General features: G+C 38.9%; 1 protein-coding gene across 7 annotated transcripts in view; it reads right to left on the bottom strand.

Annotated features, from left to right (window-relative positions):
* Positions 1-21,712, bottom strand: part of LOC120794107 (ras-related protein Rab-26) — a 94,338-nt gene that overhangs the window by 55,031 nt on the left and 17,595 nt on the right. For all 7 annotated transcript variants that reach the window (XM_040134782.1, XM_040134789.1, XM_040134787.1 and 4 more), the window contains exon 3: positions 274-315. In XM_040134782.1, the coding sequence (XP_039990716.1) occupies positions 274-315 (42 nt within the window). The remainder of the gene's footprint in view (positions 1-273; positions 316-21,712) is intronic.

Below are 21,712 nucleotides of genomic sequence, written 5' to 3'. Positions count from 1 at the left end.
ATCTGATGGAATATTACCTCTAGTGTCTTCAGTCAGGCAGGCTAATTTGACTGACAGAGATTAACCAAGGCCTCATTAAGTTGTGGTTTGGGCTCCTTTGCCCTCCCACAGCGAGCAATGAAGATTTATGGGAGGTATTAATGCCATGGGAAACAGTTGCTGGTGATTTGTTATTAAAGAGAACACACACACACACACAAACATACACACACACACACATACACACACACACACACACAAACACACACTCATAGAGATACATTTTGTTCTTACCTGCAGTTTGACCTTCACAGCATCAATGCTCATGACTTTATTCTGGAAGACATAAGAAAAAAACTAATTGTAAACATTATTGAAAATCTACAAACAGAAAGCAAGGCAACAGGAACAGAGAAGGAAAAAACTCAAAAAGTGATCAAGATACTCGACAAAGGTGAGTCAAAACAGCTATTTAAAACAATACAGAGGCATCAAAAATGATTCTTTCAGGCACTGCTGAGGTGGAATGCTATTTTCTAAAAGGAAATATTTTGGAAAGTAAATCGAGTGGTGCATTGCGATGCTAATATATTATGGTTGGCTATTTGTAAACAGGTGGTGTAATAAGGGCTTGGGCTTTGCCATGAGGCTCTCCTTTATCACTGCAATGCTTTCAGCACACTGTACTATCTACGGTTCTATGGTAATGTACAAACACACACACACACACACAAAAACACCATTTGTTATGATGAAGACCTTTGTTTCACAGGGTTGCATCATTTGCCGACACCGTGGCTGCCAGGCAGTTTCGCATTGTGTGCACACACACATACAACATACACACATTTTCCAGTACCTCTGTGATATCTTTTCAGGTGGAAAGTAATTGGTTGTAGGCATTTTTTCACATTGACAGAAAGTTAAGCGTCACCGGTTGCAGCAGCTCCTGTATGATTTCAACTATTTTACTAGATAGAGAGCAGATCTAACGGAGTCATCTATCATCACAGGGGATGTAATAATACTGGCAAAAAAAATGGATGAGCACACGGCCTGGGTCAGGACCCAGTGGGAATATCAGCAACTCTACCTAATGTGTTTCACAGACATATAAGCAAAGATGCATCAAGGAGGCAGCTGTCCAACTGGTGCAAGTACAAAAACTGTTTTCTCTATGCATTTTAAACATGTCTTGTTGTGAAATTTCCACCAAATGCTTGCTGGAATGCTACTCATGTTTCTGTGCCTTGATGATGATCCCCTCGGGCACTTTATACATTTGCTCCATCCTGACAGTCATCGAATACCTGCCTCTTAAGGAGGGAAGGGCACAGGATTGTAGAATTTCTGCATGCAAATGCGGAGAGGGAGCACACACTCCACTGGTCCTTTTTTTGATGAGAGCACAAAATTTGGTATTCAATCACGTGCTTTTAGGTCTCTGTGGGGTGGAAGATGAAGACCTCAGGGGAACTCTCCAACTGCATAAGCAGATTCGGTCGTTTTTGTTGCAGAAAAAAAAGGATGGCTTTAAGAGCCGGGAGTACAGAGGACAGCTTTCATAAGTGCAACTAGAACGGCACATTTTAAAACGTGCACATACAGTGCATGTTATCCTCTCATCCTTATGAGACAAGTATTTGAAACTGTATCGGTTTTTGTCAAGTGCGTGCATAGAATATTTCTGCAGGTATGTCCCTCTCTATAGACCCATTAATGTTAAAACAAACACTTTTTGCAGATCTTGCACTTAAGCTGCAATTTTCACATACCCTGAGACCTGAGCTGAAGGTACAGTATGCACAGCCTGGGGACAGAAACTGTGGTGAAATGGTTTTTGCATTTTCTCTCAGGTAAGGAGTGTAAACATGCTGACCAATAGTTCAGTTACTGTTCCATGAACGATTGTGGACATTTAAGGACCAAGACATGAGGAGGAGATGAAAACAGCAACCAAGCCTTTTTCTTTCAGCAAAACTGGGAAGAAACCAGTAAAACAAGAATAATGAATGGGACAAGAATGATATATCATTCCAGTGTGTCCAAAAGTGATGTTTGTCAAATTACTGCTTAAAAATCCAGATGAACACCTAAATGGAAAGATCATTTGAGTCAAGAGAAATGTGAAAGGAGCTGGCAGCAGAAAACATCTGATCTGTTGCCCCTGTCTTAACAGCGGGGAAATTTAAGTTTTGATTGCTTTTCGCTGGCAGATGAAAAAGCTTTTTTCATTGAGACAACTTCTCCTGACTCTCAAACACAATCATCCACAGTGGGCAGGTTGCCAGGTCAGACAAGAGGACCTCCCCAACGATGAAAGAAAGCTGCTGCATGTGGAAGAGTAAGCAGTCTTATATCTTTAAAAGCATATCATACACACAGATGACACACAAAATTACACTACAGAACTGGCCAGGTTGAAGTTGATTACAGTATGAAATGGAGGAACAAATCACAGGCTGGAGCAGCCCCAAAGGCAGCCAGTTCTACAAGTGTCTCAGTACAGAAGTTCCAAAAGTACCTTTGTGTTTTCATACAGTTCTCTGCTTCGCAGTTAAATGTAGATCTAGAGGCGGTAGCCTGGAAACCAGACCAATCAGTGAGCTTATGTTTATTCACTCTTGAAAACGAATCTGGCCCCCCTCCCGTTTAGACAGATTTCCATCTGAGAGTTACAGACTGTAGACTTAATTACTTATCTAACAAGCGTGCAAGGTTTGCTTACTCAGTCATGAATAACAGCGCACTGAAATGTACACATACGGTTGGTTTTTGGCCAACAAGGAGGGAACCATCAGGCCCTCCTGGGTCCAGCTGTATAAAAGTTGTCGCACCCTAACCCAGCACCAAAACTCAACCATTTGAGTAGCTCAGAAAGACAACAGCTTCCTCATTCATTTAAATGAGCCCTCTCCATCAGAGCAATGGTAGTACCACAGCATATGCAGTTCCAGTAAAAAAAATGCAAGGTCATCTGGCAAAAAAGTTGAAGGTGGTTTAAGTTTTGCCACAATGAGGTTGTTCTTCCAAGAACAGCATAATCAGTCATTTCAGCAAGTGTCCCAGAACAATATATGTAGGTCTGTAGTCAAACAACGGAAATCGTACAACCTCTTCAATCGATTGGTCGCAGGGAAGAAAAAAAGCTGCACATTATCTCTAGATTACCTAAATCAGCCACAGAGCACAGTGTTCACTTTACCTGGTAGCTTTATTAGCCTAAATGAATTATAAATAAAAAAAGCTAGCATCAACACTCCAAGTCTTAAATACGAAAGTTGATGGCGCATCCTAATGCAGACAATTTAGCCTACAATTTTTAGATGATCTGCCATGTTGGTTGTTTAGCTGTGATATGCAAACTGCTGTTTGCAAAGTTTACACCTGACTATTTGCTCATCCGTTTTAAGAAAATGCAGCCAAAGCAACGTCTTCTTTGACATGGTGTCCATTAGTTTGAAGTCAACTCCAAGTAAACAGTCAGTAAAAAACAACATAATCTTTCCTTAAACATCTCCAAGTCAATTTTGTGGCTTAACATAAACCAAAGCTTAATCACAGTGTTGTCACATCAACACTACAACCTCAACCTGTGGTGTTCCCCATGGATCCGTCCTTGGCCCTTTCTCTTAACAAATTCAAAAAGACAAGAACACATTAGGGCTTTTTTAGCCTCCCTTCACAGGATACCAATAAGTATTAGAATTGATTTTAAGATTTTACTGATCACATTTAAAGCACTTCTTGGCTTGGCTCCAAGCTACATTATAATTGCTGAATTGCTACAGCCCAAGCCAGAGCGCAGCCTCAGATCCTCAGGCAGGGCTCTTCTCGCTGTCCCTAAGACCTTGCTCAAGACTAAAGGAAACCAGCCTTTTTCAGTGAGGGCCCCTCAGCTCTGGAAATCCCTGCCTGAGGATCTGAGACTTGCAGAATCAGTGACATCTTTTAAATCACTTCTTAAAATGTACCTTTTAAAAAAAAAAAAAGTCTTTTACTAAATCATCATTTGTTTTAAATTGGTTTCCAATTTGTTTTATCTTTTATAATTCTGTCACCCTTTCTTAATTTTACTATTTATTTTTTGTTTGTTTTATCTGGATTTTCCTATGTAAAGCAATTTGTTACTTTGTTTTTGAAAAGAGCTATTATCATTATTATTATTATCATCATCATTATTATAAACAGATATAAGAGCTCCAGTAAATCTTCTTCAAAGATATATGCAAATGTAGGCGAACCCACAAAGAAAACGATGTTATGGATAACTGCAGGTCACAAAGGCCACCAGAGGAGCCAACATGCACAATAACAGGTAGTGCAGACCTGTCAAGCAAGCTGATTGGTGTATTCAACTCTTGTTGTGAGGCAGGTTTGAAACAGAGAAGAAAAAAAACTTAAACCTTATATAAGGTGTATAGCCAAGCGAACATCTGTTAACAGCCCCTGTGGACATTTACATACGTGCAGCACAAAGAAGTATGTTTCAGCCTCGAGGGGGGCAAGGCCAGGTCCCTGAACATCCTTTCACCAACAAGGACACCATTACCTTGGGTAAGGCAAAACTGTAGGCCACTGCTTTCATACACTATCCTAGGAGGGTCAGGAAATTGTGGCCACACTAAGAGAGAGTGACTGACCTTAGGCTACACCATAACAGGCTTATATAAGACCCCACGTCTGACTGCAGGGAAGGGAGCCCATTGCATTTCATTCACATTGGATCAGCTATGCTAACTCTTCACTAGAGAAATGAAGGGCATCTGATTGAAACATTTTGTATTACCTTCTTTTTTTTTCCCTAAAATTAGACATAGTAATTATTAACAACAATATGTTTGGCATTATGAGTAATGGACCAGGAGGAATATGAATGTGAATAAAAATTACACATTTGGTGAGATTTACAGGTGCAGCCATTCCAAATCCATTTGCTTCTGCACTTTGGCTCCACCTCTGAGTGGAACAATCTATTCAGCTGTCTAGGGGCATATGTTTCGGGGCTTTCATCCATTACAAGTAACCAGTAATGCTTATTTGGAGTCACTGGAGGTTTGTTGCAATATGCAGCTTATTTGGTTCTTTTATGCAACAGCCACAGCTGAATGATTGTGTAAATGTCTGACGGGTGCAGCACTAACGGAGATTGAAGCGCGAGTGTTACAGTGACACACAGTGTTACTAATATTCTACTTTACACTGGAGTAAAGATGTTGGCAGCGCTGTGTGGAGGCGGGGTGTTTACATAACTGTGAGTCCATCATGCACAGTGTTTCAGCTTTGATGTGAAATCTATCAGCCATCAGTGGAGAGCAGATGGAAATATGTGGAGCAGCTTCCATGAAGAAATTAAAGAATGAAAGATAATTCCGTATTTTCCCAATGTGGTTTTGTACTCATACTCATCAGCAGCTTTTGTCCAAGTCACACTGGAAACAAATTAATAAGGCAGATTACAGTTCTTTGTTTTGGATCAAGCCTGTATGACCATAATTCTTTATTTGTGTCCTCTGTTATCTTTAAACATTTTTTTAAATCCTGTTTATTAAAAGCACCATATAAATAAAGTTGATTTGACTTGACCTTGCCAATAGAACCAGTCATAAGCACTTCTTTTTAACATCATCTTTTTCCAGCTCTATTATACCATGTTGTCAGTGCGTGTCTCACCATTATTCAACAAGATCATCAATAAAACATAAACAATCAAGAATAAAAAATTAAGACTAATAGTCTACAGCCCTCCTTGCAGCTCTATGAGCCTGTACTTCAGGTACAGCAGGGCTTTGAGAATGGCAGTATGTTGACATGCTCACAAATAACAACCCTGACATGCTTTAGTGGGTGTAATGTTTATCATCTCCATTGTTATTTTAGCATATTAGTGTACTAACATTTGCTAATTTGCCCTAAATGATGAAGCTGATGACAACTTCTTTAGTTTTGCAGGTGTTTGGTCATTAGTTAAACTACCGGACAAATGGAAAGTTGACCTGACGATGAAGTGCCAGATGATAGATTAAGGGATCATCACAGTTATTATAATTAGTCCTGAGGGGGCTCAGAATGTCTGTACCAAATTTAATGGCAATCCATCAAATAGTTGTCCAGAAATTTTACTAAAAATGAAAAACAACATGAATGTCAGGGGATCACCAAAATTATTAGGAAGCACCCTCTGGGCACCATGGATGTTTGTACAGATTTCTATGCTAATCCATCCAATGCTTGTTGAGATATTTCAGTCTGGATCAAAGTGGTGGACTGACCCAAAGACCAACATTGTCATTCCTGGATTTTAAAATCATAATAATCTGCAGATTCATTTAAACTGCATCTAAAGTCTCATATCTACTGTGTTGCTGACCTAGAAAAATAACAAACTGGGCATCGGTTTTGTTGGCTCTGTGAGACACACAAGGGGGCACATGTGAATCACACACCTGTGCACATGTCGACACAAACCCCCACATGCACACAAAGACTTTGTCCCTCGTCTGGAATTGTTACAGTAAGCGCTTTTGCAAATGGATCACCAATCTTGCCAAGATCCATACAGAAATTTCTAAGATCCTGTTTTGATCACATCATTGATGCAAATACTTCAGCTCCAAGTCCAGATATTATTCCCGTTAGCACATAAACACATGAATATGTCCAAAGTGTGCGACAAACACTCTAGATATTACAGGTGTTTGCTCTCTTTTTACGGTGGAATTATACCTTTACTTGCAAAAAAAACTCATACACTTCTACTTTTCTTCCCAATGTACCTTAACCAAATACTAATTCTAATCCTCATCAGTATTTGAGATTCATTAATCCCAAACCGAAGTCCAAATCTAAGTTTTCATCTTTAAAAAAGCGAATAATGGGCAAATCAACCTCCCAAAGAGAGAGAAAAAAAAAAAATCACACTCAAAACTCTGAAAGCTCCAACTGGAAGTATGACACACACACATACACACACATACACGTATTATATTGTGATGAGGTCTGCCAGAGCTGCTCAATAAGTGATGGAAGCAGAGACCAGAGGAGAGTAGGAAGTCTCAGAAAGTGGAAAAGAGTTTGAATTATTTAAAAAGGTGAAATGAGAGTTTACTGTGTGTGAATATGATCTCTTTTCAGATTTATGCTTCTTTCCCTCTCAACAGTTTTATGAAGCAAACGGCCATCTGTTGCACTGGAGAACTACAGTCTCTGAGGGTTGTTTTTTGGAAGAACATTCACATAACATGGATATCAAGCCCTCCAGTCAGAGAGAAAAACGTAATGTTAAATGAGAGCTCAAGGAGGACTGTAGTCCAGCCTAGGGACAATTTGAACCAAATCCAAATCCGATTACACTGATGTGGGTCGAAGCAAGCCAGCTCATTAGAGTTAAAAGAATTCATTGAAGATTTTAGCTTGTTGTGGTGCGGCTTCAATGTATTGTTTTTTTTTTAACTCTACTGAAAATAAGTACATGTTAATGTTTCCACATTAACATGTTTTCTTGAAGTTGAAGTGGCCTTTGTACCGAGGTATTAAAAAGAAACTATCATCATCAGTGCTGAAATATAACGAAGTAAATCAACTGAAGTACTTGAGTAGATTTTGGGGTACTTGTACTTTACTTGAATATTTTATTTTTCTATTGATTTATAGTTTCCCTTCACTACATTTCAAAGACACATATTGTACTTTTTACTCCACTATGTTTATTAGACAATTTGTTTTTCTAGATACTTTGCTGATAAATATTTTACTAACAGAAAATATAATGAGCTTATAAAATATGATACATTGTTAAAGATTAAACCATCCAATATCATCAATAATAATAAACCACTAATATAATATATAATCATATAAAACTGACAGGGGAAATTTTGCCTGCAAAAAAAGTACTTTTATGTTTGCTGCTCTAAAGCCTTTGAAAACTTGGTTGCAAATATTCTCTATATAATTAATAATGAATATTAATATTCATATTACTCACAATTTCATGTGTCCATTTACCAAAACTATTTAAATTTTGGCAGAGAGATGTATGTTCAGTTAGGATATAAGCTATGGGAGCTTATATTAAGAAGCTGATTGAGAAAATTAGCAGCTTGTGTTACAAGCTGATTATACTGTACTTTCATACTAATGTAAGTAACCTTTTGAATGCACTTGTATTGCTGCTTTGAAATGAGTAAAGGATATTAATGCATCTTCCACCAGTGATTATCACAAATTATAGGTGGACGTGCTATGACAGTCGCGGCCGGTCACATCTGTCATCTACCTTAAAAGGCTTGCCCCAGTCATGACGTGCTGCCAAATTAGACATGTGAGGAAACTGTTCCTAGGAGGAAACCAATATTCGTGTATTCTTTGCTTTCCAAGACGCAAACACTTCCCAAATATTCAATTCGACCTGCTCCTGGCAGGTGGGCAGCAAAAAGCAGGACGTGCTGTCAGTCGTGGTACCAAGATTAAAGTGAGCCATATTACTGTTCTTCTCCTCCAACTATGGTGTGTCTTGAATCACCAAAACAAAAAAACTGGGGAGGCTAACAAACTGCAGTGTGCCTCCAAAAATATGTAATTTTGGTGAAACCAAATTAAGTTTTGCACTGTGCATTTGTACAAAAACAGAGACCATAGTTTAAAATGGAGACTGCAGGCCAGTAGATAAGGCAGATATTTTCAGCCATAGTTTTCTTTGCTTTTGGTTTGAATTTCTCAAAATGATTGTGGTATAAATTCAATAAATGGCACCAATGTTTTGGCATTTTCCCTTCCTTATAAAAAAAAAAAAACGAATCAGGATAAATATGGAGCTGTGGAATTCAGTGCTAAAAGCTCTTCAGTCATATTTTCTAAGGTGTGTGTGTTTGCTGATAAGCATGGCAGCAGTAAAGTGGCCGATTTTGGAAAAAGCTTCGACACACTGACAATTTTTGTGTGCTGTGCAGTGTAGACACCCACACACTGCTGCACGCACGCACATGCACGCACACACACACACACACACACACACACACACACACACACACACAAATGTACATGCAAACGACAGAAAGTAAGGAAGACTAACACACATAATAGAGGGCAGCTCAACATACTGACCAATTATTACAACACAAAGACAAAAACACTTGACAGTTACTAAGACACAGAAGGATAATACACACAGACAAAGATTACACACAAATCTAACAAACCTACAAACAATGCTGGGCTATTGACAAATGAGCATTAATATTCAACAGCAGCCATGAGAATCAAACGGCTCTAAGCTATCTGTCAATCAGCCTGCCAGCCTGACCAGCCCATTCTTTGAATATATATGAGTAATCAGGACTCAAAAGAAGTCCTCTAACTGAAAGAGGAAAAAACCTGAAACTCTGAAAGCCACTCACAGACTGATCGATAGGAACATCTTACACATAAACATTAAAATGTTGTTATTATTCTATCTATAATCTACTCTAGATAACAGCAAAGTGCAGGAGCATTGGCCCAGCTGCTGAAAAACACATATGTGTAACACATATTCAATGTGAAATGCACAGCCTGTCAGCTTTTGACAAGCAGTCTCTATTAGCCTTAACGCAAAAATCATATCAAAACAATTGTACCAGCAAAAATATTGCCCCTATCCTCTGTAGCAGGCTTTTCTCAACCATCTGCGTTCCTTTGTAGTGAAGTCGGTGAACTGTGCCTAGCATAAAAAAAAGATGCTTTAATGTTCTCAATGTACAGATCAAATGCCCGGCAAGAACATGGCTGCTCACACTGAATGTAAACACAGAGCCGCCGGTGGACAATTTGAATAACCACGACCTCACCAGTGCTGACAAAAAGAGAGGAAGGCACTGTGTGGCTTTGTGTAACTCTACTCGAAACGAGAGTAAGATGACAAAAAGAAAAAGATGGAGGTGCAGATGGGTGGAGGATGGAGACGTATACGGTCTGTCTGTTCTGCTTCAGTCACATCGAGCTCAGTCAGGGCACAACAGTTACAACATGTAAACTACACCAGTAAGATTAAAACAAGCTCCCCGTGGTTTGTAACCGATCTTTCGACCGCCCCCATGTGAGAAATCAGACCATGGAACCGTTCACACCGCAGACAATCCATTCATCCATCCAAGCCTCTCCTTCCGCTGATCCGGCATCATGGCTTGTGAGCTGAGGCAGCTCTCACAGCCCAATATAAAAATAATCAGAACGGTAACTAAATTATTTTAATTTATGTGCAGATTATTTTCTCAATCGATTAACGTGTCTGTCAGAAAATATCAGAAAATGCTCATTACAATTTCCCAGAATGCAATTTGACATCCTCAAAATTACAAAAGCCAGAGATATACTGGTTAAAATCATAAAAAACAAAGCAACACACCATATTTTCAAATTTGAGGAGCTGGTAGGCACCCACTGGACAGTGACAGATGTGGTTCATTGCAGGTTACTGAAATCAGAAGTTCCACAATAAAAGGAAATAAAAGAAAGTCATTTCTTCTTGCTGGCCTTGGGTTCAAATAAAGCACTGTAGCATGAACATCCATTTTGCCCCTCTGTCAAAGAAAATGGTTTTTCTAAAAGATTGCACAGAGACACGGTTAATGAAGGACCTGCTGTGTTACACCGATCAGAGGAAAAATGAAATTAACGAAGCCCTGTTCTCTCACACACCATAATCAGCATAATAGGCCCTGCTAATTTTGAATGGGAACAGATCTGCCACAAACACCCTCTTTGTCAAATCAGTCGTAAAAATATAACGTTACTGTTTCTTTATGATACTTTACAAGAGAACTTTTTCATATTACACAGTCATTTGATCCATTGTTTACATAAAACTATTGATTATTGCAGCTTTAATCCAAAAGTGAGCAACATACTGATAAATATAGAAAGCTGTAATGTAATACGCTGGGAAACTTGTAAGATGCTGGAAATCACAAAATAGGCTATTTAAAGTCACAGCTAAACATTAAGGTCTCATGCACTCTTTTATTACATTCTCCCAGTCCACCTCAAAAATCCCTGACGTGTCCCTTTGCTCCTAGGTGTATTTAACTATACTTCCGCACACCGTATCGCTGGTCACACACATACACACTCATACACATGCGTCTTAAGTGAGCTCCTGAAAGGGAAGGAGCAGCCTGCAGTGTCAGCTTAGCGGTCTGACGGAAATGGACATTTGTTCTTGATAAAAAAAATAAAAATAAAAATAAAAGACAACACAGCCAGTTATTTAGGGTCAGTAACAAAGCATATTCAGACCGAAGGCACCACATGAAAGACAACGAGCTGGAGGCATTTAAACACAGACGCATGGATATTTGTTTACTGGTTTATCATTAACTACAAGATTGTGCATAGCAGTACAAACACTACTAGGAGTAAAAGGAGTTTTTCATTCTGCTGACACTTTAGTTGCTTTGCTGCTTGTGATGGGTTGGAATTGCACGTCCCAGAGATCACCTGTGAATCAAATAGTCCCGGTCGGTATTGGGACACTTTTCTCTTGGACTCTCCTGATGGATTGAGTCCGAGTCTGTGGGTGGCGCTCTTTTCTCTATCTATTTCACCGAAGTAACCGTCATTGCTGAGTCTAACCATTCCCTTCTATCATCCCATGTGAAAGGTGTTCCTAAAATTCTGTCAAAGTTTACTCATATAAATGAGGTGGACAAAATATTAGGAAGACCTCTCAGTATAACCCAGTACAGTTCAACAGCACCACAACAGCCGCCAAAATGGGCGTTAAAATAAATCAACACGTCTTTCAAACAGATTTAATAAAACCTAAACTTTATGAAGGGAGAATATGAGAGAAAAGGGTCTATTATTATTAATATCATAACAAAGCATTGTCGTGGAAATTAGATATTGATCATTGGATAAACAAAATATTGAACTATTAATGAGATAAGAAGCACTACACTAGTAATTTAGAATGAAAACTAAAGCATTTTTGCATTAGGTTTGTGTTTCTGGCTGTCTCTCTTGTCAACTGTCTGTTGTACAGATTGATGTACAGCCTACACTTTTAAACGTGAGAACTGGCTAAACGCTGATCCAATGGGCTGCAAATCAACTTAGCAGCGAGTGTGGCTAAATTTGTTGGCTGTCTTTGCAAGTCTTCATTTCCTCCAGCCCTTCCTCCTCTGCCATCCTCTCTGCTCATGTTGCAGTGGTTTGGCACAGAATGGCTCAGACCCTGTGTCTGGCAATAAGACCAGCTAATCCTGGATCCGTCACCCTCTGTGACTCTCTCTCTCTCCAAATTCCTCTTCTTCCCTTTCATCTATCTGTTTCTTTCCTGTGTGCGCCTTTTACTTCTTATATAAAAGCACCCCACGCCCAGCTTCCCTCTCAAAAACTTCATCTTCTCTGCTCAGCCTCTTTCCTTAGTCCCTCTCCCTCCCTCCTCAGATTCTTATTCCCTCGTGCTGTGCTCTGGCCTGACCTCTGATTTCTTTGCAGCTCCATCTGTCGCTCAGGTCTTAAAATATTTAACCTCGTATTCCTTTTCACACATCAAACTCCTGAGACAAGACCCTCCCCTTACCCTTTTTTGTCTTACTGCTCCTTACGCTGACTATTCTCCCTGCAGACTAATATAGCTGTGCCTAATTCCTAACATGAGATGTGTCTCTCCGACTGTCTCTGAGAAATCTGGCTTAAAGTTTGGAAAGCCAAGGACCCTTGAGAGCTCTCTCTCCTTCTTTTCCATTCTTTGTCTCATCACAAATCTCAGTGAAGATTTGGATTCGGGGGGAGGCGCAGTGAGTCTGACTTGTCCACTTTAAAACTTGGGATGTTCCACTTGTCTCCTCTTTCCATCTCGGGAGAAAGCTTTAACATTCCCCTTACCTGTGCTTCTACACAGGTGCCCAGTGGAAATTATCTACTGCTACTGTGAAGGAATCTGAATGGAGATTTATATCATGACCATGGGGCTAATTTTAATGAAGCACAGTTATGTTTGAAGAGCCTCCATTGCAATGATTATGGTAAATGCAAGGTAGGAAATCTTTTCTTGTTTTTGTTCTCGCTTGCAACAATCCTCATTACATGCAGTAGGTACTGTTCATGTGATCCCTGGAGGAGGTTTGGTTTTCTATGATTACAGATTAGAACATTACGATCTTCCGTATGGTTACACTCTTCTTCGTATTACCCTTTAAACTTCCCCCTTAATGATCAACCACTACATTAAAACTATCACTACAACACTCATTCTAGGAAGCAAGACCTACTTGCTGGCACGGTTTTCGTCACAAGAACCATCTTGGATTCAATTGTAACAGCGGTGGTCCCAGCTGGACCAGCCTGTGCAGCTTTGAATGGTACAATGGAATGGTGAGAACAAATAAACCACCAAATTTTGTCAGGATGATACATGCATGAAAAAAGGCAGAAAAACAGGTATCAGTCCACGCTCCCTGTTTGCAGATCAGGCATTATTTGGTTTCTGTTAGAAAATGGGTTTCCCGGCAGGTAACAATGACTTGTGGAGTCTCACAAAGATAAATACTACAAAGATCAATTCTTTTTAGTTTTCGCTAGATTTACTGAAACACTCTTGAATCATGTCAGTGCATTAAATCACGTGACTGACAGCGCTAGCCAGCACCATTAGGCTACTTGAAATGTACAGCTACAGGTTATACCACCGCATGCCACAGCCAAATAAAAATTAAAAAATGCTGTAATGGAAACTAACTACATGGGCCACATGTTTATGGCCTACTCACAAGTCTTCATTTGGACTGCTTAAACGTGTGCTGAGGTAGCCACTGAAACCTAATTGTTGTTGCTTTACGAAATTTGGTTGAAATCTAAAATGTTAGTTGCTTTCTCTTTGATAACTTTCAAACTTTGCAACGGATGACACTTCCAACACTTCCAACAAAAATGCATCTATTTGAGACGTGTTTCGGTGGAAATTCATAATAATAATTCATGCAGTCATTAAACCTGCTTTGATACATTTTTGGCCACTGTGCGGCAGTAATCACAACAATGACGTGTCATAACCTTATAAAGTTGATGCAGCAAACATGTTAGCAAAAAGTTGCCTATTTATAAACTCAGCAGACACAGGATCCAGAAACAGGATTCAACATCCAGAATGCTGTTTCTGGATTCCTGATGAATCCATGTCTAATACCCATGCTCCTTTTGGCTCTGTTTTTTTCTCTCACAACCCCTGAATGATAAGTGTCTCTTTAGCGACTAAATGCTCCAATATAATTATGTTTTGTCAATAATTTCTAACCTTCTCTTTCTACCCTTTGGTGCTGGGTAGGTGGCAAACACTCATTTTATTATTTGTGAGAGCAAAGAGACTGAACTAAAACAGATGCTGAGATGCTCCATAGAAGTGTCGGGTGATAATTTTCTACGGGTTCTTCACTGTGAGGGACACCTTTCACATTAAACAGTCCTTTTTGTTGTTGTTGTGGAAGTATTGATAAGCACAGCTTTAAATGTACAGTGCACTTAGACAAAAATACAGTTGAAAGAGGCAGTTGATCAAAATTGTGCTGAACTCATCCTCAAGCAATTTATCTAGGATATTTTTTCTCTACAAGGTACCATAAAGTGCTAACTGGCTCTGTCCGGGCATTAGAATAGACTCAGAACCCCTCATTTTAAGTGTGCAGCATGTAATTCCCTAATAAACCATTCAACCCATGCCCAGATAAGATAGTATTATCCAAACAATAGGCTGGAAATCCTATTAGGGCATGTTGCATTCTCCCAATAAGTCCTACTAGGCTTTAAAACTTCTGCTTAAGCTCAAGTGTTATCTATTCGTATTTAAAAAGGACAGAGTGAGCAAACTCTTTTAGTTAAATTATTCTAGGAGCACTGTGTGGTATTGAAGCATTCTGTTGAGGCTTTGATATTGTTAAGCAAAGAAAGTAGGGGCTGACAACTTGGTGAATAGTCACTCTGTATTTCTGTGGTTTGACGGAAATGAAGGAATTTTCTAAAAAGGTTGCTGTTTTGTAGATGCAGTCCTCCTTGGCTTGTACGTGTGGGAGGGAACGTGTTTGGGTCTGATAATCAAAGGCTGGATAGTAAATTAGTGCCTTTACTGTCTTGGAAACTTAGAATTTGATTGTTGTGATTACTGAGTGGTGCTGACTTTTAGATTAGACTTTTGGAGGATGGAAAAAGAGAGAGGGAGGGAGGGAGGGTGTGTGTGTGTGTCTGTGTGTGTGTGTGTGTGTGTGTGTGTGTGTGTGTGTGTGTGTGTGTGTGTGTGTGTGTGTGTGTGTGTGTGTGTGTGTGTGTGTGTGTTTGGGCGGGTTGGAGGGGATATACAGAGGAGAATTATTGGACGGAAGTGAAGCTATGAAAGGACAGAAGATGGAAAACGGGGTCTTGGGCCTCAGAAAATCTTTATTCATGCAGTCATGCAGTTCAGGGTTACTTGTGTGCGTATATAACGTGTGTTTGTGTCTATGTGGGTGTGTGTGTTTCAGTGTGTGTAAGGTACTGCCCCCCCAACCCCCTGCTCTGCCGCTCATCCTTCACTCTCCAGGGTCAGTAGTTAGAGGCAGTGTTACGCTGTGATAAAGGAGTAGCCAGAATAGAATTAGCTAGTCAACACACACGGGCATGTGCACTTTGCATTATACAACTACTTCTGCTTTTGCAGAATTCAGTGCAGTATTATGCATTTTAAAAGAATCAGGGTCAACTTAAAGTTCATCTGAACTGGGCTTTTTAAACAGCACTTAACTGTTTCTTGAAAAGCCCCCAGGGTTTTTGAAGTCTCTGTAAAGGAGTTCATCAAGGAACCTCCTGCGGACCTCTTACAATAGTTTGAACTGAAACGAATGCTTGCAGCTTTCATTTCAGAGTGCTTGTTTTGTCCTTGGTCACAAATCCTGGATGACCCTTACACTCTGGTTATACAAATGGTTTCATTAAAGTTGTTTTAGAACATACAAAGATAGCTAGAGGATGGCTGAAAGATTTAGACAAGGCTTGATGTCACAACAGATCTGAGTGCACGTGGGTTTGTTTTCAATAGTCTAACTATTTTCAGATTGTGGAGTTGGACAATATAAATGGAATACATATCACATTATCGATAAGATTGTTTTTGAAACATTGATATAGTCTATCACAATATGGCAAAATCCCACTCAAATACTCAACTGATGTTGAGTGCAATGAACTGTATGCCACTTTCAGCAATTAAAAGTGTCCAAGAAAAACGTCCGCTTCAGTCATTTTGGCAAATCCCCAAAAAATTACGTGTTAATGTTCAAGTGGCAAAAAGCTATAATTCATAGCAGCTTATAATTCTTGTCAACTGGGAGCAGAGGGGAAGCTGAAGTTATCAAAGAGCCACAAAGGGAACAAAGAGAGGAGGTTGGGTGGATGGGTCAACGAAACAACAGACTTTAACGCAGGAGACCGCTGTTCATTTCCCATCTCCTACAACAGTCAATGCTGGTTTCTTCTAACCATGAACATAGTCTTTCTGAAAACCTGTACTTATTTGTGTGTAAACCTAACCTAACCTTAAACATAGAGGTGTCACCTCATAAAACAGATCTAATTTTCTAACAGTGATTTTTAACAGTTCTGGAAGGCACTGACCAACAATGTTGTCCCGTTAGTGTTGCCAAATCAGCAATAGTAATGTGTTGTTATGTTGGGCAGTTACAAACGTTGTATTTTATCTTTTCATTCGGAGGATTTGTTGCCAAGAAAACTTTTCACACATTTCAAACAAAAACTTCAATAACTTTTTTTTAAGTTTATTATTAAAATTTGTTCAAAATCATTAATTTGGACAACATGATTCTGTAAAATGTTAACACAATATATGCATACAGTATCATCTCAATAGGATTCCACTGAAAGTCTGTGAATCAATTAGAGCTGCAATTAATGATTATCTTCATTATTGTAATTTCATTATATTAATAGGTTATTTAGTGTGAAAATAGCAACAAATGAAAGAAATAAGCAGTATATCCTCACATTTGAGAACCTGGAACTCGGAAATGTTTGGTTTCAGTTTTGCTCAGTAAATTACCTAAACGATTAATCGATTATCATAATAGGTGATTTATTTTCTGCTGACTGACTAATCAATGAATTGACTTGTTGTTTCAGCACTTATAATAATATCAAATGATTGCCTTACTTTTACGTAACTTTTTGCTGGACTACTACTGCATTTAGTGCTCAGATTGAACTGCGACAAAATGGAACGTATACTGGCCTTTTATCACATTGAATATACAAAAAGTACATTTCCAGGGAGACAAGCTGGCTAAGAAATACAGAAGTTCTGGTTGTGGTTCAACTGTTTAGAATTCAAAAAGATGTCTGCAGTACCGCCCTACAGAATGCAGAGTGAATACGCAAAGGGTAATTTTTTCTTTACAGTGGTTAACACTCTAGGTTGATCTGAAGTAAAACCATAATGACACCAGTGCCATGACTTTTGGGACAGACAGCTTATCTTAGCTGGGGCAAAGTGCTACTTGCATACTGTTGTAAAATTCAAGTCTATAAAAAAAAAAAAAAAAACAGAAAAAAACAAAACATTTCCTTCATTTGAAAAATAAACTGAAGGGTGCATAGGATGTTGCTACAGGCACAGAGCACAGAAACAGTGACTTGCAGAACGCTGAGAGTGTGTGCGTGTTGTATTAATCTTGAAATAGCTAAAACACAGAGGGAACTATTTTCAGCAGTATGTTGATTTTCTTGTCAGAGCTTTCAGCTCCAGTCCTCATTGCTCAGATCAAACACTTTTATTTAATTTCCCTGTGTCCTATAGTTCCACTCATCCATAGTAGTTTTGATAAATTCACTTGCTGTTGTTGCCATGTGAGATCTGTAAATTATTGGGCCACGCCACCATATTATCAGACAATTTAAGCTTGCATTGTTGTCACTTCTTTTCTCCCTGACAAAACCATAGTTAATTTCTGTGCTGTGGAAGTCTGGTTTGATCATAAAATAGGACACCGAACTCTGTATTACAGACTGCATAATATCTTATTATGTGAGAGAGGTAGAGGCAATAATGTTGAAGTGCTTCATTGGCTTGTCAACCTTCCACCATGGTGTTGTCCTCTTTGTAATCAATGTCAACTACTCTTCAAACAGTCTATGATTGGCTATTTCCTGTTACTTGATCCATTTCTTTGAGGGTCTTAGCCTCAAAGGACGTCATATCCTGACATGGAGGTTTTAAAGGCAATAATAAAAGAATTAACTTGGTGAGAAGCAGCTTAAAAATTCAATCCAAAACTGAAATTGGAATAAACTCAAACAAAAAGTCAGTTTTTCAACAGAACGCTATAACAACAGTGATTCAGCCTGCTGTTTACTCAGTTTATGAAAACAGTTTATCACTACAGACAAAAGCTTGGTGCGTGGTAGTTGTTTTTTTTTCATAAATCTCAATGATTACTTTATTAAAAAGACACAGTACACAGATTTATGGAAGTGAACACACATACCGTAGATCCTAACAAGTGCAGATGGAGCACACTTACCTGCAGTGTTGTTTCATCAGGGAAAACTATTTTTTGACAGCCTTTTTTCCAATATACACCCATTTCTAAGAGTACAAAAAAGTCTTACAAAACAAAAAAAAATGATGAAGGGTATGAAGATTTTCATCAACACATAAAAGCTAAATGATGAAGTGAAAAACAAATGAATGGACATTAAATAATTACCATTTAAATGCAGTTTAATTCAACGACTTCCAAACAGATCTATTCTTCAGAAATAGATTGTGGTGCTTTACAAGTTGCACTAATAAGCACCATCTTGTATTTCCATTATGTATTGTCTCTACCAGTAGTGTTAGCTAACGTTACTGATTCATCGAAGTAATAAGTAAAATATCTATGTACGACATTCATGTTGTACCACTTAAAATAAAACATGGCACCGTAACCATACAGCTGGTAAAAACCATGAAAACATGCAGGCAGCAAACTAACTAATTTATACAAAGGTTAGCTAATATAACGTAGCTATGGATGTGTAATGCTGATTTGACTTTTGGTTCTTGTCTTTTGTATTGCTAGGAATGAGTGCAGTATAAATGTAGCCTGTCCATCTTCCCCTGGATGTTCACTAAAGGAATACTTGTTTGAGATCCGATATTTTAGTTGGTCAAACCAACAACATGCTAACATTAATAAATGGTAAGCTAACGTTAACGTAGCTGCAGATGTGACTTTCAGTTGACTATCTTTCGTGTTTATAGGCTACGAATGGTACAAATGACTGCGGAATTAATGTAGGCTGTTAATCTTCCTCTGGATGTTCCATAAAAGAGATTATTATCTGATGTTTTAGCAACTAACTTCAAGCTAAAGCTAGACAGGCAATAGTGTATAACCATGCTAAGTGTACACAACAACTGCAACAGCTGTCGCTTCAGAATGCTTAAAAGATAGAAAAAATAAAAATACAGGAGACTACATTGTCACTTACATAAACTAAAATAAAATGGCAAATTTTTGTTGACTAAAACAGTTAAATAACTTAAATATGACTAAAATGAATAGATATTCTTTTCAAAAGATAAAAAATGGGAACATTGAATAATAGCACACCCCACAGACTGTGAACCGAACATTAATATTGTTCTTTCCATAATGAACTGTGCATACGTGTGTTTTTGTGTGTGTGTAAGGTTATACATTGTGCTCTCCTAAACTGGTAGAAAGAAATCAAAAATTCAATTTGTGCCAACCTCAGTACCACCTTGACATTAAAAAAAAAAAAAAAAAAAAAAAAAAAGGAAAGAAATACAACCCAGCAGAGCCTTGTTACGGGATTAGAGTTGATTCATTATGGTCCGACTAGCAGGCAGAGAGGGGACTACTGTATTTCCACAGAAGACGCATCGCAGGAACATTAATTGATCACCTCGGTACCACCTTGCCCTTCCACCACTTTCAAGATAGGGATTAAATATGAGGGGGTTCGTTCTATGTCATGAAAAAAAGGGAGGGAGTAAGAACACATACACCTCCCACGCGCCGCTTCTTACTTTGTATTTCATGGTTTTTTTATGTAATTTATCAGTGGATCCTTCTAACGCTTCACAATTCAGGGATGCACCTTGTCGACTAATGATACAGAATACCTGTTTTCCTTCATTTTAAAGCCTGAAACATCTGCTCCTGCTAGAATATGAATATGCATGATTGTCATGTGCAGATACTCGCCTACGGGTTTGCTGGTGAGTTCTGTGTAGTTCTAACATGGTGTGTGCACTTTCTGGGGTTGGTCAGGGTAATGATTTCTCAAAATCTTAATTTACAAGGTTTAGAGCAGTGTTCTCCAAAGAAGTGTCTGGTGGTTGCTCTGAATTTGCAACAAGAAAAAAAAAGCACCGAAGGTTCCCTGAACATTCCTTGCTCCATTAGGCCACCAAGCAAATTGCTAAGAAAATTAGAAGTTCTGTGACTCTTGCAATCGTTTGTGGACAGCGATGAACTACTCAGAAAGCTTTTCTTCTTTATGTCTAGTAGGGGTTTTCTCTCAGCTTTGAATACATACATAGGCAAAATGGATGAATATTTTGTCTCTCTTAAAGGGGATTGGGATATTTTGCTCAACCAATTTGCCTAAAAGGACTGCTGCAAAATGCTGATCTAACTTGTGCCCCTATATGGAGCACTAGCTTTGTCAACTTCATTTGCCTTTCAACAAGCAGGTTTGTAATCAAAGTATCTACTATATAATATTCAATTCAGACATTTTTCTGAATCAAACACTATATAGTAGATATTGATACTGTAGAGCAGACTGCTTGATAGTAAACAACATGAGTAGTTCTTTGAATATCCATACTGACCGCTTCCTTGGTAAATTATTCCGGATTAACTCTGAATCTTCTGTGGCACATGTAATGTAACTAAACTATTACAATATTACTAAACAGATGGTTGAGATTTACATTTTGGGTTTCTTTAAATGAGGTGGAGCGTATGATGTGGCTAATGGTGGTAATAATAGTACATTTTATATAAAGGGCACTTATAAGAAGTAAATTAAATGCATTTTAAAGAGACAAGTGTTGGGACCTTGCTGAACACAACAAGGTTTGGAGCAATCTGCGGAAAGAGTTCAGAATAAGAATCAGAAAAACTTTATTGATCCCTGAAGGCACATTGCTCTGGTACATTGCAATAGAAAGTAATAAGTAAACACTACTGCAAAATAGTAATAATAATAAATACACAGGTAGTGAATAGAAAAATGTACAAATGCAAATGTGTCAAAGTAAGTGTGAGGTAGAATCTCCAGGCCTCTTAACATTAGTATACAGCAGGTCCAAGTTCCTGTCTCCTGCGGTGCGGAGTCTGGAGTCAAAGGGTTACATAGTGGATGACGTCATGCGCGGTTGTTGGGTTAAACCGATGGGCTGATGTAAACAACCAAGATGGCGTGTGAGAACGCTCTGGATATGTAGCATGGACGTAGCCCCGCGACTAACAGTTCAATGTCTGGGCTGCAGAAACGTTCCTTTTCCTGTCCGCTCTGTCTGAAAGCCGTCGATGGTAGCGATTGGATCCGAAGTATCTTCCTGTAGCCGTGTCTCTGTGAAACACATAACACTACGCTCACGGAAGGCCCTCCGATTCCTCAATAGGGCCGCTAGCTCGTCCATCTTATTAGTGGTCTCACGTTGCCCATGGTGACAGAAAGGAGACACAAT

This window comes from Xiphias gladius, chromosome 9 (assembly GCF_016859285.1).
Source record: "Xiphias gladius isolate SHS-SW01 ecotype Sanya breed wild chromosome 9, ASM1685928v1, whole genome shotgun sequence".
Classification (NCBI taxonomy): domain Eukaryota; kingdom Metazoa; phylum Chordata; class Actinopteri; order Istiophoriformes; family Xiphiidae; genus Xiphias; species Xiphias gladius.
This window is presented reverse-complemented; position numbering and strand designations above follow the sequence as displayed.